Consider the following 19,254-nt stretch of genomic DNA (forward strand, 5'->3'; position numbering starts at 1 on the left):
TTTCGCACATGCATACATACATACATACATACATACACACTGACATACATACTTTCATGCATACATACATACATGCATACTCACTTTCATACATACATACATACATATTTTCATTTCGCACATGCATACTTTCATTCCATGCATACATACACACACACATACATACATGCATACATACTTACTTTTATACATACTGTCACACAGATACATACATACATACATACATACATACATACATACATACATACATACATACACACTGACATACATACTTTCATGCATACATACATACATGCATACTCACTTTCATACATACATACATACATATTTCATTTCGCACATACATACTTTCATTCCATGCATACATACACACACACATACATACATGCATACATACATACATACTTACTTTTATACATACTGTCACACAGATACATACATACATACATACATACATACATACTTACTCGCATACATACATGCATATTTTCATTTCACACATACATATTTTCATTTCACTTTCGGACATACATACTTTCATACAAACTTTCACACTCATACATACATACTTTCATTTCATACATGCATACATACTTACATACATATTTTCATACATACATCTAAACTTTCATTCCACACACACACACACACACACACACACACACACACACACTCACATACATACATACATACTGTCATACATGCATACATACATACACACTTTCATTTCATACAAACTTTAAAACATTCATTTCATACATACTTTCACACATAGATACATTATTGTGTTTCATACATAAATACTTTCATACATACATATGAACTTTCATTTCACACATACTTTCATTTCATACATACATACATACTTACATACACACACAACCATACATATTTTCATACATACTGTCAGACATAGCTACATACATACTTGCTTTCATACATACATACATACATACATACATGCATACATACATACATATTTTCGTACATACATCTAAACTTTCATTTCACACATACTTTCATTTCATACATACATACACACACACACACACATACATATTTTCATACATACTGTCATACATACATGCATACATACATATTTTCGTACATACATCTAAACTTTCATTTCACACATACTGACATACATACTTTCTTACTTTCATACATACGTACATACATACATACATACTTTCATACATACATACTTTCATTCATCCAAACTTTCATTTCATACATACATACATACATACTTTCATACATGCTTTAACACACACACACATACATACATACTTTCATTTCGTACATACATACTTTCATACATACATCTAAACTTTCATTTCATACATACTTACATACATATTTTCATATATACATCCAAACTTTCGTTTCACTCACACACACACACACACACACACACATTTCATACATACGGACATACGTATATACTTTAGTATATAGATACTTCACACATACATATTTTCATTTCATACAAACTTTCATACATACATACATACTTGCATACATCTAAACTTTCATTTCACACATACATACATACTTTCATTCTATACATACTGTAACGCGTAAATACTTTAATTTCACACACACACACACACACACTGACATACATACATACTTTCATACTTACACACACGCATACTTTCATTTCATACATATGTAGTTTCATTTCATGTGCACATACATACATACATACTTCAATTTCATACATACTTTAAAAATATATGTATGTCTAAAAGTCTGTATGAAATGAAAGTATGTGCACATGAAAGTACATATGTATGAAACGAAAGTATGCATGTATGAAAAAAGTATACGTGCATGTATGTATGTATGTGTGAAATGAAAGTTTATATGTCTGAAAGTATGTATGTATGAAATGAAAGCATGTATGTATGTATGTGTGAAATGAAAGTTTATATGTCTGAAAGTATGTATGTATGAAATGAAAGCATGTATGTATGTATGTGTGAAATGAAAGTTTAGATGTATGTATGAAAGTATGTATGTATGAAACAAAAGTATGTATGTATATGTATGTATGTCTGAAAGAATGTATGAAACAAAAATATGTATGTACATACATACTTTCATTTCATACATACTTTCATACACGCATACTTTCGTTTCACACATATGTACTTTCATTTCATGTACACATACATACATACTTTCATTTCATACAGACTTTTACATACATATTTTCACACATACATACATACATACTTTCGTTTCATACATACATACATACATACATACATACTTTCATTTCATACAGACTTTTAGACACACATACATATATTTAAAGTGTGTATGAAATTTAAGTATGCATATATTTTCTTTTTGGACTTTAAGAATATTCTGAATATTTTATGAATGTAGGATTTATAACAGTATTTGTACACAGAGTACAGAGTATTTCTTTCTCCCTGCAGAAAAATCATACAGAGGATATCAAACCTTCCCACAGGAAAGGATTTTCAACCAGCCCAAAGTATGTTAATTAATATTGTGTTAAGATTAAGATACTTTTTTTTTAATAGATAGGTAAATCTTGCTGAAGAGGTTGAGACTGGATATTGAATATTCCTGTGAACTACTCTGAATGGACGTTGAACACTGTATGAAGAGGAAGACTGAACAAAGGATTCTTCATCGTTTAAAAGCAAATATTTTATTTACACAAATATATTCACACATGTTCATAGTGTTCTGTTAAAAGATGAATCACTTCACATAATGCAAGATTTACTTTGCTGTTGTCCTGACATCAGTCTGGCCGAGATTTGTTTAGAAAATATACTTTTTCTGAGTCTGAGAAAAACAAAAACAAAACACAAACGTGTCATCAATTTAGAGCTCAAGCTATTAGCAATTAGTTTTTGTTATTTGGACAAAAATAGTGATTGGAAGCATTTCTAGGATACCACGAAAGACTGGAAACTGTTAACACTTTCATAGAGACCACACTCATTAAGAGCCCAAATTATTCATGGAGAAAATACTCTGCAGACTAATAGATAACAGCACAGCTAAATTAATAGACAAAACTGCTGACGGACAAATCAAATGTTTAGGATGTGTAATGATTATAAAGAGTACATTGATACAATGTCCTCTTCAAAAAACAATAAAGCTGTTAAATGACTGAAATTTGCTTTTGTATGTAGAAATGTTTAGAAAGACTGTTTAAGGATGGTGACTTTGCATATTTTTTGGGGGAAAACAGTGTTTCTGGTCTTATGACTCCAAAAACATCCATCAATAACCTCATTAATCTCACAAGCAGATCAGATGCACTTTTCACTTAAGATAAAGTGAAATAAATGCAAATTATACTTCTGATTTCTCCACTTAAAACAAAGCCTTAGAAATAAAAGTGGAAACACAGTTGTGCAAATCCATTCACCAAAAACCAAAAAATTCTCATCAGCTGTTCCCAAAAACAGGTTTCATTTACATCACTTCAATTAGAAAACAAACAATCAACTCCAAAAAAGATTAAACTGTACATATTTAACCATGAACCAGATCCAAGCTTGCTGGAGTTTAAATTTTATTCTAAAATGCAGGTAAAATAACTTAACTAAAATGGAAACACGCTGCAGTGCCCAGATCATCTGGATAAGAGATGAGGAGTGCTGGAAACAGCGTCAATTTGTTTACAATCTATCCATCTTCTGTGCTTGCGTTGAAGGTTGCAGAGGGCTGAAGCGAAGCCCCTCTACTTTCACAATGAGGCCAACGAGTACAAAAGGACTGAAGATGTATGACCTACAGCATCCAAACCAACTGACCACTGATGGAGGAAGTCCATCACCAGCTGAAACAACTACTTTCTAGGCCACAAACACAGAAATGACAGTTAATCATTCTAACTTACAACTAAGACAAGAAACACCCAACAAATTCTGAGTGAGAGGTCGAGTATAAGTCCATCACCACTGATGTTTCACCTGGTTTTAACTGGACATCATCCAGTGTCCTCCTGCAGCATGGAGTCAAAGCATGGAGTCTGAAATGTGTGACTGAGTGTGACTCGGTGCACCTCAGTCCTCAGAAGTCAGCGTCCAGCCTGAAGGTGTTGTCTGTGGGGCCGGACATCACGCCCATCCTCTGGTACTCGCCCACCCGCTTCTCAAAGAAGTTGGTCTTTCCCTCCAGAGAGATGTTCTCCATGAAGTCGAAAGGGTTCTCTACCCGGTAGATCTACAGAGACACGAGACAGATCAGAGGTCAGTTCATTCCCCCATCAACGGCTTTGCGTGGCCTGGCCTTACTGGGAGCTGTGGGTTTGTTGGAATGCATTTACCTTTGTGAAGCCGAGCTCCAGCATCAGTCTGTCAGCTACAAACTCGATGTACTGCTTCATCAGCTCGCAATTCATCCCGATCAGCTTCACCGGCAGAGCCTTCGTCAGGAACTCCTGAAGAGAGAAACAACAAGACGCCATTAAACCCAGTGACACCATCAACTGGCTGAAGGAGAAAAGACCAGAACAACGTGTTCATTCATCCGTCTGCGTCGACCCACCTGCTCGATCTCCACGGCGTTCTTGATGATGTTGGTGACGGTTTCTGTGGACGGCTTGTTCACCAGGTGTTTGAACATCAGACAGGCGAAGTCACAGTGCAGACCCTGAAACACACACACACACACACACACACACACACACACTTATTACACACGTCTGACAAAAGCAGTTTTAAAGCTGTGTGAAAACTCTGCAGCAGTTGACTCAAAAATCAAAGCTAATTCAGCGTTTACTTTGTTTCAAATCATTTGAGTTGACTGACTCAAAACTAACAAGATGAAGCTTCATAGTGATTGTAATCAATGATCGTCACCTCGTCTCTGCTGATGAGCTCGTTGGAGAAGGTCAGGCCGGGCATCAGCCCTCTCTTCTTCAGCCAAAAGATGGCAGCGAAGGAACCGGAGAAGAAGATTCCCTCCACGGCGGCAAAGGCCACCACACGCTCTCCTGCAGGGTCAACAGATTTACGATCAATAACAGATAGAAGATCAATATCAACCCCGATCACCCAGGAACATGAACACGTGGTCTCTCAGTGAGCAGCTTTACCGTAGTTGGCGCTCTTGTTGCCGATCCAGTTGAGCGCCCAGTCGGCCTTCTTCTTCACACACGGCAGAGTCTCGATGGCGTTGAAGAGGTATTCTCTGTGGGTCATTGAACGCACCGTCAGACACCAGTACAGCCCTGCACCAGCACAGCCCCAGAGTCCAGTAACAGCTGTGTCTCACCTCTCTTTGGGCTCCCTGATGTAGGTGTTGATGAGGAGGCTGTACATCTCTGAGTGGATGTTCTCCATGGCGATCTGGAAACCATAGAAACACCTGGCCTCCGTCACCTGCACTTCCTGGGTGAAGCGCTCTACCTGGTGGTCACACAGAGAACAGGATGAGAAAACCAATGAAAAGAGAATTCGTGAGCAGGCAGTTAATCATTGATTCACTGTTTGAGCTGCCAAATGTTTGCAGGAGAGAATTCACTGCTTCATCTCACATGAACCGAATATTTTGAGCATTTGGACAAACTCGTCATTTGAAGACGTCACTTTGAGCTTTAGGATGTTCTAATCTGCATGTTACAGTGTTCTGTGATGCTTGATATCCATATGATTAGTCTAGATTAATGGTTAAACCGTTTAACGTGTTGAGACCAATAGCAGATGAGGTCCTCACCAGATTCTCGTTGACGATGCCGTCGCTGGCGGCGAAGAAAGCCAACACGTGAGAGATGAAGTACCTCTCCTCGTCCTTCAGAGACTCCCAGTGCTGCAGGTCCTTCGACAGATCCACCTGAACAAACACAAGAAGTTCATTTCACATCATCTGCACATACTGAATTCAAAGTATATCTTAAACTTTTAACACATTCATACTGTGGCTTTTCTAATGTAGGACATATTTCTGAGTCCACAGTAAGACGACCGACTGATGACCTGCCCCGAACTAAATATCCCACTCATGTCCACACGTACCTCCTCAGCGGTCCAGAAAGAGGCCTCGGCCTTCTTGTACATCTGCCAGATGTCGTGGTACTGGATGGGGAAGATGACGAAGCGACGAGGGTTTTCCTTCAGCAGTGGCTCTTCCTCCTCACTGCTGCTCTTCTTCACCACTTTGGGCTGAAAGACAAAAAACACAAGACTGTCAATCACTTGATGTTGCAGTCAGAGCCAGAAGAAGCTTCTAATTTAACATCTGACTAATAAAGGAAAGTTGAAACTGGAGCTGAAAGTATTAAAGAAGAAATGACAAACTTTCTTTGCTTCAGCTTCAAACTGTGACCATTTGCCGCTGTTCCACGTATGATATAATTATGACTTATATCAGAATAAACTGAATATTTTTGGGTGTCAAAAAGCAGTTTGAAGACGTCACAGATCAAAAGAACTCATGTTAAAAGAGGAAACTGTCAAAAATATGCAGACCATTGCTCAAATACCTCAGAGGAACACTTCACAGCATTAAGTTTATAATGTTCTTGCTCCAAGCTGTGAGGACGCCAACATTCCAGAATTCATTAATATCCAGAAAACAAACAAAAAAATATGTACACAAATAAGCTCAATTAAAAGTCGCAGGCGAACATGAATATGAACAGAGACCGCTGATCGTCCACGTTGGCGCCGGAACCGGCATTTTAGGCGCCACATAACCAGAATAAACCACACAAACTGCTAATCATTCACTTTACTGTGACTTCAGACAATCTGTCAGTGACATGAGTTTAAGTCTTGAAGGTTTCAGCAGGTTTTGCTTCACTTACCGCAGGATCGTCGAAGATTTTACGCGCGGTTTTAGACGCTAAGATACGGGTAGTGTTCAGGCTCGGCGGCTGAAAGAGAAATGACAAGATACCGTGAATGGCCAAACATTAGTTCCTATAATGAAGTAATACGTTTAACTTCATCACACCAAAAAGCTGAAATACAGGTTATATTTGGCGCAGTCGGATCGAGCTGGTCAGGAAATTGCTGCCACGAGTTCTAACTTAAAAACACCGTCATTTGATTTTACAATCGACAGTTCAACGTACAAACAGGACATGAAAGATCATCTTTACGGGTATTTTGGTCTCACCGTGTTTTCTTTGTCCAGCGACATGTTGCTGATCCCGCTGCTGAGTTTGTTTTCATTCTTGACGGAAAGAGGAGAGCGAGCAGAAAGCATTTTGATTACCTTGAGTTCAGACGGACAGATGAATAAAAATAAGTTATGTAATTAAAAGAACAAAGATCTAAACTAAGAAGCCGCTAACACAGACGAAGAGCAGAAACTGAAGCCGCGGCTGTTGTCTGCTCGACTTTTTATTGAAATCTTGGCGCTAGAATACAGCTAACCAATAGAAACGCAGCTCGTGCTGACTCTTTAAAGTGACGCAACAACAGAGCCAATCAAGTTACAAGCCGGGCTCACGTGCCACCTGACAGCTGTGAAAATTCAAAAGGCTTTGTCTGTGTGGGGTTACAAAACTGCCCGATACCGATGTTACAAAACTATTAAAATGAGCGTTTATGCAACATTTTTAATTTTGACTAAACAACGTAAATATGTTTCATTAGACATTCAACGGTGATTCTAAAATTATGTAAAGACGTTAAAAGTGATGTAAAACCTACTTCTGTGTTGAGATATTAGCTCGAAAAGGGAGCGTGATACATTTATATTTAAATTACTCTTGATGTGATGAGATGTCATGTAAACTGTGGTCTACATCGTTAATAATTCAGTTTTACACATCCTGCTTACATAGTCCCTCAAACTTCACTGAATGTGTGTAAACCGATCATAGTTGTCAACGTATTTGCATCTCTATCAGTTCCTATTACAATATTTGTATTTATTTTCTTAAATGTGTATGGCTGTGTTTACAGTGTTTACTTCTCGTACATCCGGTTTGATTCCCGCTGGCGCCTTTTTCGTAAAGTTATCTAAAGGCGTTGCCCGTCACAACACAATTTAGCGCCAAAAGTCATTTTACACTCTGCATCTTATCATAACTATACATTCAGAGGTGTCATATGTGTTTTCAGATGAGAGCTGGAACTGACATTAAAAGGTTTCCATTGAAAAACTGCCCGAAATGTCAAATAACAGAGGAACACACCAGTAACTTCACGGTTTCTTAGCTGCACCTCGACATTATGAACTGAGATTTAAAGGCTTAATCTTTGTATTGCTGATTATCTGTTCTGTTGTACCTTTTATTCAATCAAGTCTCAGTCTCTGCAGCTCAAATAGTAGCTTCATTTTCCCTCTCAACAGACGAACACTGCTAATCAGCTGTTTCCGGACGCGAGCTCACTGATTGGCTGTTTGGGAAGACAACAACACTGCTTGTAAATGTAGGTCAACTGTCAGAGTCGCCCCCTGGCGGCAGGAATGAGTACTTGACGCTTGTCTCAAATATACAGTGGGAAAAAGTTTGAACCTTTTCCACCATCCACATTAAACAAACAATGTACGTTCAGCTGTAATGTGCAAGATCCAACTTTCTCATATTTAAAAAAAAAAAACAACAACAACAAAAAAAACCTCGTCCTGTTGCAGTTGAATAGAAAAATAAGTTATTATTTCCATCTCTTTTGTATAAAGTAGTTCGAACTTGCTCAACTACCTGCATCTACTCGTCAGTATTGTCTCGTAATGTGACATATAATGATAATAATTGGCAGAACAAGTAGGCTTACTTGGCACCAGGTCCATTTTGATGGTGATACTTTTGTACTTTTACTAAACCAAACAAAATGATGCAGGACTTTTACTTGTAACAGAGTATTTTTTCACTGTAGCATTACTACTTTTGCTGAAGTAAAAGATCTGAGTACTTGTTCCATCACTGCATTGATGTAATACTGTTTTTGCCTTGTAGTGTTTAGTAGAGTACTTTCGCTTTGTAGTTTGTTTATTGTGCTGCAGTCCCGCTTCCAGCCTCATGGTGTCACTGTTACTCTGGCTGTTCTGCCTCCACCTGACTCCAGTTTTCATTTATTATTTTTTTAATCTTTTTTTTTTTTTTAATTCATTTTCTTTGGCTTCTCCTGAATGTCGGTCAGTAAGGCAAGTGGGCGGGTACCTCATCAGCCAATGACGCAGCCCTCTGACACAACGTCGTCCTCTCCCATTGGTCACACCCCCTGAGTGCTAGCTCCGGATAGGCTGATCGTTGTTACCGGGTGGTGCAGGGAGAGAGTGGTCGGAGCTCCGGTTGTATAACACAACACGTAACGGGGCCGCTGTCGTCGAGCAGAAACTTCATATACGGGACAATATATGTGTTTATATAAAGCAACGTAGCCTAGAAAACCGATTTAACCTAGAGTTTATTCGGCTTTTTATATTCACGTTCACATCTGTGTCCTAAATTCACAGACAAACATCCAACAAACAGCAGCTGAAAATTCATGATTTATCAGAATGCATATATATATATATTAACTGACACAGTCTAATACTGTCAAAAACAGTCCTGTAATAAATATTCCATTAAATAAATAGTCCATTTTATCACAGAGTAATGCATATCCACTGGATTATAATTATTGATTTAGCTTATTAATGTGTTCATCACTTAAGTGTTGACGCTGATAAAAGGGGAGTTTTTACGTTAGATACTGCCAGGCAGCCTGTGAATTCTCCCAAGATCAATAAAGTTGATCATATTATCATAATTAATTTTCTTTATTATATGTTGTAATATACATCAGAAACTGTAAAGTGACTGAAGGTATTAAATTAATACACTGGAGTGAAAAGTATTATATTGCCCTCTGAGATGTCCTGCAGTAAAAGTATAAAGTAACAGAAAATGGAAAGTCAAAGTAAAGTACAAGTAACTCAAAACTGTACTTACAGTACCTGGGTAAATGTACTTAGTTACTTTCCACAACTGTTTACATCAAAGTAAGAAAAAAAGTATTAGTATTTATGTATCATCAGCAAGAACTGAGATAAATCAGTATTATTGATGCATTAACATGTAAAAGTCCTTTACTGTTTCAGCTGATTGAGGTGAAGTTAATATTGAATGTTTTTTATTGGCTACTTCTGGGTAGTTGAATCTAAAACACAGCATTCCAGATTCTGATCACATTTTGTTCAGTACTTAATCCGCCTCTGCTGTAGTACATACTTTAATTCAATAGCTTGAAAAATATGCTTATTCACTTTATACTCAAATGTACGATTAGTTAGCCTAACTTAGCATAAAAAAACAGCACTCCCCCTAACCAAAAATAGTGCTTTTTATCTTTGTTTTTGTTACAGATTTAACACATAACTTAATACATGTCATCAGTGCGCTTAAGAAGTGTTAGCTTAACAGGCTAGCTGTTTCCACCTGCTTCCAGTTTTTATGCTAAGCTATGCTAACCACTCCAGCCACGTATTTGTAATACACAGAATTGAGATTGATATGCGTGTGAACATCTCATTCTCAGACAGTGCTGACCTGTTTCTTTAGCTTTCCCTGACAATTTTTTTATGATCACAAGAACAGCTGAATTAGCCACAGTTAGCATAGCGATGACGCTAATGTGTTGTCCCTTCACAATTTACTAAAAACGCATCCACAAATATAGCAAAATATCACATGATGAAATGTTGACAAGTGAGAAAGAACAAACCACAAACCAAGGCTTTTTTTTTCATGGTAAATTTTTATTATAAAAGCCATATTCTTCACCATCGCTTACAGGCAAATGTTCAGAAATGGGATTATTTCGATATAGGCTAAGCCGTTATTATTAAGAATAACATTTAATAACATGAGGTATTTTCTTACTGGCTACACTATGGGCCAAATTAAGATATCAAAAACAGCACTTTTTCCTCAACAAATGTTTATTAAATAATCATAATGTGTAAAGCAAAGATAGTAGGTAGTATCACAGTGAGGAATACTGTCCACTGACATTTTTAAAATATCAATAACTCGTACTGTCAATAAATGCAGATTGGAATACACGTAACATTCATATAGATATCAATCTATTTACAATATTTACAGTCACAGACAAATTAATAGAAGTAGGCTAATAATAGAAGCACAATACAGAGGCTTTGGCAAAAAATAAAAAGAGTGCATACATTTTGCTAAACGTGACATTTACACATGAAGTAAACATGATTATACACGGAGAGAGAGTACAAAAACAAGCAAGATTTAAAAAATCCAGTGCAATGTCAGGTTTTTGTTGTTTTCTGTCCGTGGATGAATAGCAGCCTGTCGCCTTCGTGTCCTCCTCTTCCTCCTTTGTTGAGTTTGGGGTTGGTGGGAATAAAATGTCCTGAGCAGGGCGGGAAACTCGTTCCGTCGTCTGCTGGCTGCTCCGGCTTCGTCTACATAACTTCAACTCAGAATATACTGATTGTAAATTATGTTCTGGCAGTACTCTGGTCACTTCAGCTGTTCTAACTGAATCGCATTCATTTGACTTACTGTGGCATGTTTACACTTTATTCTGATTTATTTGTTTCTAAGCACGGCAACTAAAAACACTGAACAGGCTGCAGGCAGAAGAACCTTTCAACACTTGAACAGACTTGAAATCTAAAAATGACAATTGTTACTTGAGCTATTAACTTCTAAAATATGGCAATTGCTGTGTCGAAGTTGGCAACCAAAAGACAACCCTGGTTGCTAACATGTCAACCACCACTAAACTTAAAAGGCTGGTCCCTGTGATGCTTAACCATCAAACTGAATTTCTGTGAACCAGTAAAAGTCAGAACTACAGACTGATGGTGGAAAATACAACATTAAGGAAATGGACTGTAGTGAAAATTGATTCAGATATTTATGGTCCCCAGAGGATGAATCCTACTGACTTTGGTGATCCTTTGACTTTCCATCTAGCACGACCAGCAGGTCATAGTCACAGGTCACCTAAATTCTCAATAGAATTACTAATTAATGAATGACTTTCAAGCTACATGTTACCATTAGCATGTTTAGAGAGCTAATTGTGCAAGTTGTAAGACATTAAAGTTGGCATGTTAGCATGCTAACAAGTTTAACATCTGCATGTTGACACCAAACAATAGTTAACATGCACGTTAACCTTGTGTGACATGTAGTCAATATTATCATACTAATACGGTATGCTATGCTAGCATTAGCATACCAGATTATCATGCTAATACAGTTTGCTAATGTTAGCATGCAGCTCAAAGTACAACTGAGTTTGATAAAAGCTGAACCAAGTCCTAAAAAGTCCTAAAAAGGCCACAGTACAGAAGATAAATTTGATTCAGGATAAAAAATGTGGCCTTTCCTCGAGCACCACATTCAGGACAAGACTTCAGGGCATTTTTTTCCTTCAGCTTTTCCAGAGTGTAGTGAACATTTCAGCCTCACGGGGTCGCTGGTGTGTCTGTAGACTTTTAGTCTTGTGAATACAGATGAAAGAAATCTGTCCTGTGGAACGCACACAATCGAAAGGGAAGTATCTGTCTGTCCATCAGCAAAATAAAAACTAAACCAGAAAGAGAAGAAACAGTTAATGAGTCTGACAATGACCGCTGTCGATGGTTTCCATGCCACAGTAACCCGTTTAATATGAGTTAACTAGAGTTTCTTCATCAGAGTTTACCGTGTTTTAATGACCCTGTTCCTCATGTAAACGAAGCCGGAGCCCAGTGACCGTCTTCACTGTTCACCAGCCGAGTCTGATTTGTGGAGTAGAAAAGATCCTCCTGATGTGGAGCTGATTGAAACATCCACTTACAGTTTAACCTGTAAGTGTCCGGTTGGCGGTTGCCCCCATGGGGTCCTGAGTTGGCCCTGTGGGCTCCTGGCTGAGTCTGTTAGTTGGCTGTGGGGACCAGCAAGCCGACAGGAAGTGTAGAGCCTCTGTTTTGGCCTTTGGGCAGGGCCACTTTGTTGAGGTCTCGGGTTTCGGCGGGCCATGACGAAGCCCTCTTGGTGGTCATGTGCCGCCGAGCGTGTTTGGTCAAGTGGTCACTGCGCATGAAGCGTCGGTCGCACACGTTGCACACAAACTTCTTCTCGCCGGTGTGTGTCCGGCGGTGGCGGGAAAGCTCGTCAGAGCGGGCAAATTTCTTGTCGCAGCCCTCCCAGTGACAGCTGAACGGCTTCTCACCTGCAGCAGAGCAGAGGATGGACTGTCAGCATACAAACAAACCACTTTATCATGAAACAAGAATCATTTTTAAGTTTCTTTATCTCAGTTAAAGCTGCTCCTCCGTCAGTCGACAGTCAGCTCACAGAGCTGCTAGTATGGCTGGAAACTCTTATTCTTGATAAGAGTTTATCGGAAAAAAACAAAAACTAAAAATGAGCAAATTTGGAGATCTGCGGTTTTGGATTTTGTACAGCAGAGAGATGAACAGGAAAACTGGTTACATTTTCTGTAACGTCTCTGCCTCCTACCTGTGTGTGTGCGCAGGTGAGCCTTCAGGTGTGAGCTCTTGAAGTAGGTCTTCTTGCAGCCAGGGAAGTTGCAGACATAATTTCGTCTGCGGGAGAAGTCGGCCTGCGTGGCGCCACCGCTCGCTCCTGTTGGCATGTAAACGGGGGCTGGGGCCAGGGGGAGGAGTTTGGTGTTGCCCAGGGTCATGACAGTCTGCGGGCCCTGTGGCGCCTGGGAGACGGGCGGCTGGGGAACCACAAACATCACGGTCCCCTGCGGCACGGCTGAGCCCACCAACAGAGGCTGGGCGAAGCTGGAAGGAGACTGGGGCAGGATGGGCTTGGTCCCACCCTGAGTCTGCACCTGAACCGGAGCCTGGACAAAGGCGGAAATCATCCCTGTCCGGCTGCTCACCGGGAAAACCTGGCAGAGGACCGGAGAGGAGGAGACTGGAGAGGAAGAGGAGGAGGAAGACAGCGGGATGGAGTGAGGAGGCGATGCTGAGGAAGGAAGAGAGGACGGGCTGTCAGGAGACGCAGGAGGTCCATCCTTCTCCTCTGGAAGTGTCTGTGGAAGTCCCAGCTGAGGCGGCATGGAGGTTTCTGTCGGCTGGGTGGTGGAGGGAGGTGGAGGAGGAGGAATGCTGAGGCGGTCGGCGGTGTGGCGGATGACGCTGGTGGCCATTGCTCTGCCGGGCGTAGCCACACAGGACAACTCTGTCTGAGGTGGAAGTGCTGAGGTCTCTGAGGTGAAGGGGGAGGAGGGTGGTTGTGGGAGGCTCAGAGCGGAGGTGGTGGTGAGGACAGCGGTGGTGGAGGCCTCAGCAAAGCTTGGACTGTGAGGTGGAGTCATACACTGATGGATGTAACCACACAGAAGATTCTCGTTAAAACAGGTCAGTTTCATGTTCAGACGCCACATTTCCTCTTTGAGAGTTGAAATTATTAATTGATTAATTGAATTTCAGTCAAATTTAAAAAATTCTCTTCTCTCCAGTTAATTATGAGGATTGTTTACTGGTAATGGAAGTGACTGCAGTCTTTGCTACATCACCACATTTACATTCAGATAAAATACAAGTAAAAAACAAAATGCATCACATGGAAACAAACATCTGATGGTAAAAACACAGAAAACAGATAAAAGCTAGTTTAAAAAGTCTGATACTGATACTAATTTAGTTTATTCCCATATTTTCTTACATTATCATTTTTGTTTAATTATCACTGATTGTAGATTTAATAAATGTTTCTCACCAGTGAGGACAGAGCGATCAGGTCTTTGGGAGTGTCCCCCCCCTCCAGGTGGAGATGGATGGAGTCACAGGAGTCAGAGGTGGGGGTCAGTGGGCGGGGTTTGTGCGACCTTTGACCCCAGAAGCTCATGCTGACGAGCGCCTCGGCAGCCTCCAGGTCGTGGTACTCGATGCACGGCTTCAGCTCCATGGTCGTCACCTGCCGGCCGTCCATTCGGTCAACCTGAGGGACATCAGAAGGTCAAAGGACACCGAAATTATTTTCCTTTACTTTTCTCACCCAAATGTGACAAAAACAAACAGGAATCAATGAGCAGAACTGAAATTAAAAACAGTAAAAATGATACTAAAACTTTCAAGTCTTTCAGTTACATAAATTAAACTAATGTGGCGTCAGAGGGAAACTAAACTGGGTTTTAACATGTTTACTCTATGATCTCACTTTTAGATGCGGTCAGGTTGCAGGTTGTATTTGATCAGTGGGGCGAGGTAAGAAATCTGTTTTGAAACGTTAAGTATATCCTTCTGCTGGTACAGCATGAGGTCATCACTAACACTACAACACTACAATCTCCCAGAAAGGACATTTTGGCACCGTGAACCGGCCAAACTGAACACATATCTCTTCCACAGCAGCTTTGAAATACAAGTTGGGATCCCAAACGTGAAAATGTCCTGCTCTATAATATTGCATGTCGTTGTGTAGTAAGGATCCCAAATATGTCCTCCACTAATACACTCTATGATGTTGTGTTTTATGTGTTTTTGTGTTCAGAAAATCAGTTTCAAGAACAATCAGTGGTAAGTAGGTAACAAGGTAAAGTGTCTTCTTTTCAGAATTTGAGACTGTCCTCAATGAAATGTCCTGAGCTCTACAGATCGGTTTAGATGTTCTGTTTGATTTCTTAGCTAAGTGAATAAAGGGCTGTAGTTCTTTTGTGTCCACAGTTTGACAGCTAATGAGACAAACAAACGTCTTCTTCTTCCTTTCAAAGCAACATTAAAAATGAGTTGGGATCCCAAATGGTTGCCTGTAGGATTGAGGATGACTCCCAGGTAAAGGACTGTTCCTTCACTAATGAAACTTCATGCTCTCCAACATACTTTTTAAGTTCTTTTGTGTCCTGAAAATCTGCTTGACTTGACAACAAACTAGCTGCAGCAGCAGGGATGCAAAATGTTTACGCACTCATCCACTGCTGCTGGTGACATTTACTGAAACGACTTCATAATGACGTGTCAGAGGTCAACTCAACATCAGCCATTTTCTCTTTTTTCTTCTTCCTTTAGGAAGGAAAGCGCACACCACCCATCTAATTACCAATGATGTCACTGTTTTCCCGCTTCCTCCTGTCGCCTGAGCCACACCACCACATATGAAAGTAAAATATTAGTAATAATAAAAAAAACGTGAGTGTGGCCTTTAAGCAGAGGCGGCCGAGGTGAAAAATTACACCCAAAAAATAAATACATGTAGGTGGGAGGTGACTGGGGGACAAAGGGCTCCAGGGTGCTCAGCTAAGTTGGCTGGCATCTGGCGAATGCTCAGCTGCACGTACAGGAAGGGTGGAGGGAGGGTGAGCAAAGGGTGAGAGACCTAGATATATAGATAGAGAGAGAGCGAGCGAGAGAGAGAGAGAGAGAGAGAGAGAGAGAGAGAGAGGGGCCCCACTGCAGCGGGTACACCCAGCCGACAGGGAACCTCCCCTGCGCCCAGAATAGATGACGGGAGGTGGCGTGCCAGATATTACACCCCCTACCAAAAAAAAAAAAAAAAAAAGCCCCGCCCCCTCCTCCTCCTCCATCATCATCATTAACATGCACCGACTCGCCCCAGAGAGAGAGAGAGAGAGAGAGAGAGAGAGAGAGAGAGAGAGAGAGAGAGAGAGAGGAAGCTCCCAACAGGAAGTGTAGTTGGAGAAAACAAAGTCAATCTGTTGCAACACACACACACACACACACACACACACACACACACACACACACACACAGAGCATCATGCTCCGGCACTGTGATTTCCCACGCACAAGATCACACAAACACATCACACAGCATCACATAATAAGATTACAGCAGCAAGAAACAAAGCAGAGCACAAGACATTTATTCACTGCACTAGCAGGAATTAATGAGTCTCTCTCATTACTCTCACAATTATATTTTAATCTTTAATAAAACACCTGTTTCCTTACAGCAGAACAACGCGTTAATTAACCTAAAAAGGATTTAATGGTTGAACTTGGCTGCTCTTCAGCCTTTGATTCTTCTTCTCCTTTTCGTTTGTGGGGTTTTGGTGTGTGTGTTTTGGTCCTATGTGGTCTTGTCCTGTTGTCTCCTCCGCTGTCTCTTTGTTGTGCTCAGCTGCTGTTTTCAGGTGCAGCTTCATGGACAAACTGAATCTGATTAATCTGACAGTCGATCGATAGGAAATGCATGTATTCCAATTCTGACTAACAGATACTTAATGAGCAACATTTCTGGGACTCAGCTGATTGATTAAATTAAAAATTCACTGGTCACTGTTTATTCAAAGGTGTGTTTTTTTTCTATGATAAACTGACTATCTTTGGTTTTGACTGCTGGAAACACAAAACATGTCATTTGAAAATGACAGTCATTTTTCACTATTTTCTGACATTTTATGCACAAAAACCTAATTAGTTGGCATACTGATTGACAATAGAGCTTCACAGATATGAACATAAACTTGCTTTCATGTTGCATTTTATTATACATTTAACATTTCTGTTTTTGACTGATGATAACACTAATTACCACATATGAAGTCTAAACTTTGGTCTCTGGCATGATATGACATTTAACATACTTCGTGATTTATCCGTTAACTCGTCTACAGAGAGAAAAGCAGTTTAATATTAGTCCATTAACAGCTCGGGTCAAGCTCAAATAGAAACCCTCCACACCTCGCAGCCTCCAATGATCCAACAACAAAGGCAATCAACCACAATCCGATTCCACTCATAAACAACAAAAAACTGTCGAAACTAGCACCAAAACCAGGACGATCAGTCTCCATCAGTGTGTGAGCATCTTTGAACTTTACGATACAGATTCATTGCAGTGATGCAACTGTTGTGAATACACAGCAACACACATACATAAACACACACAGGAGACACTGGGTTCAGTATGACCTCAAATAAACCAGCCGACAGAGCTAATGTAAGAGAAAAACGGCCGCTGGTAGCGTCAATAAGCTAACCACAAGCCTGTTTTAAAGCTTCGGCAGCTCACCTGAGACGACCGTGTGTTGTTATGAATATGCAGGTAGGAGCTCAGTTATAATAAGAGCAACAACTTTATAATGAAATATCAGCCGGACAGCCGTTAAACAGCGAACGCGGACGGGACTCACCTGACAGGAGCGCTCCGCCGTGAAGCTGAGCATGAGGAAGAGTTCAAAAATGCGCGACAATTATTGAAAATAAACGCAGAGACAGTAGCGGGAGTGTGAGCAGTCAATAATAAGCGCTGAGCCTCTGCCAGCAGACTGGCTTCAGCTGAGTGGAGCCAAAAAAAAAAAAAAAAAAAAAAAAAAAATCCCGAGAAAAAAAAAAAAAACACAGAAACAAAATTCAGAGCAGTCTGGCGGGTGGTAACACGCAGCCAATCACATGCAAAGGTGTAGCGGGCTCCGGCCAATCCGAGGCGAGGCGGTGCGTGATCAGTACGTGATCGCGACGCGATTGGTCCGACGCGGGGTGCGTGGCTGTCGGGGGGCGTGTTCGGGGAGTCAGTGGTGTCAGAGTAAACCCGGTGAACCCGGCAGCGCGCTCGAACTGGGGGAAAGGTTGGGAAGCAGACAGGCGCGAGGCGGGACCGCGACACCCGCGAGGACGCGCGGGAGAGGCATGTAGTGAGCAACTGCAGATACAATAAAAGCACAAAAATCTAAAATTATTAACAAAAAGAAATGGATTTATACGCAGATTTATCTAAATTATACTCACAAATGCAGCTATCTACGTTTTTCAGATGTTTTTTTCTGTTTGAGAAAAAAGAAAAACTTTGAACAGCCTGTATCAATCATCAGGGATGTAGCACAAAAATTTGGACCCTGCATTCTCGACGGGCCCCTCCCTGCATCCACGAGTCAATTCATTCTAGTACCTTTGTGGCCCTCTTTACATGAGGGCCCTGTATATTCTCAGTCCCTTTTTGCCTCAGTCAAGCATACTACAAGGCATTAACGAAAACATGTGTTGTCAAAATAATTAGCTCTTATTTTCATAAAAATGTTATTCACAAACACAATCATGTTGATGTTAGTATGTTTTTACAGTGCTTATTAAGGTTGAAATGATACAATTTGTCATTTTAAGAAGCCCTAATAATATTACAACCACTTTAAATGGAAGATATTAATGAAAGTTTTGAATTAATTAGCTCTTATCTTACATTAAACATTCATAAATTATATAATTTCTTCTTTTAAATTTTGACTATAATCATATTAGAATAATATGGTCACACAAAATGTTTTTTTTTTTTTTAAATCCCAACATCGATGTTGTCAACTGAATTAGCTCTTAATTTTATTAGAGCTGACACAATTAGTCCATT

At 40.2% G+C, this 19,254-nt stretch overlaps 2 protein-coding genes across 2 annotated transcripts; both read right to left on the reverse strand.

Annotated features, from left to right (window-relative positions):
* Positions 1–2,668: 2,668 nt before the first annotated feature.
* LOC143336378 (ribonucleoside-diphosphate reductase subunit M2-like) lies at positions 2,669–8,348 on the reverse strand. Its single transcript, XM_076756515.1, has 11 exons — positions 8,244–8,348; positions 7,123–7,179; positions 6,809–6,877; positions 6,018–6,164; positions 5,719–5,835; positions 5,278–5,411; positions 5,099–5,193; positions 4,863–4,996; positions 4,549–4,653; positions 4,328–4,441; positions 2,669–4,224 (listed from the first exon to the last, which is right to left on the reverse strand). Exons 2-11 carry the CDS (start codon positions 7,144–7,146, stop codon positions 4,072–4,074), a joined length of 1,092 nt encoding a protein of 363 aa, XP_076612630.1. The 5' UTR covers positions 7,147–7,179; positions 8,244–8,348; the 3' UTR covers positions 2,669–4,071.
* Positions 8,349–10,690: 2,342 nt separating this feature from the next.
* klf11a (Kruppel like factor 11a) lies at positions 10,691–18,186 on the reverse strand. Its single transcript, XM_076755525.1, has 4 exons — positions 18,047–18,186; positions 14,672–14,893; positions 13,436–14,270; positions 10,691–13,145 (listed from the first exon to the last, which is right to left on the reverse strand). The coding sequence occupies exons 1-4, from the start codon at positions 18,077–18,079 to the stop codon at positions 12,850–12,852; spliced, it is 1,386 nt and encodes a 461-aa protein (XP_076611640.1). The 5' UTR covers positions 18,080–18,186; the 3' UTR covers positions 10,691–12,849.
* Positions 18,187–19,254: the final 1,068 nt, after the last annotated feature.

The sequence above is a fragment of the Chaetodon auriga genome, chromosome 18, assembly GCF_051107435.1.
Source record: "Chaetodon auriga isolate fChaAug3 chromosome 18, fChaAug3.hap1, whole genome shotgun sequence".
NCBI classification, from domain to species: Eukaryota; Metazoa; Chordata; class Actinopteri; order Chaetodontiformes; family Chaetodontidae; genus Chaetodon; species Chaetodon auriga.

Coding starts and splice junctions, on each gene's coding strand:
- klf11a (XM_076755525.1), bottom strand. CDS start 18,079: ATGCTCAGCTTCACGGCGGAGCGCTCCTGTCAG. Junction 14,894..18,046: donor CGGCGGAGCGCTCCTGTCAG/GTGAGTCCCGTC, acceptor GATGTCCCTCAG/GTTGACCGAATGGACGGCCG. Junction 13,146..13,435: donor TCACCTGCGCACACACACAG/GTAGGAGGCAGA, acceptor GCTCTGCTGCAG/GTGAGAAGCCGTTCAGCTGT.
- LOC143336378 (XM_076756515.1), bottom strand. CDS start 7,146: ATGTCGCTGGACAAAGAAAACACG. Junction 6,165..6,808: donor AAATCTTCGACGATCCTGCG/GTAAGTGAAGCA, acceptor TTTGTCTTTCAG/CCCAAAGTGGTGAAGAAGAG. Junction 4,225..4,327: donor TGGAGCTCGGCTTCACAAAG/GTAAATGCATTC, acceptor GTGTCTCTGTAG/ATCTACCGGGTAGAGAACCC.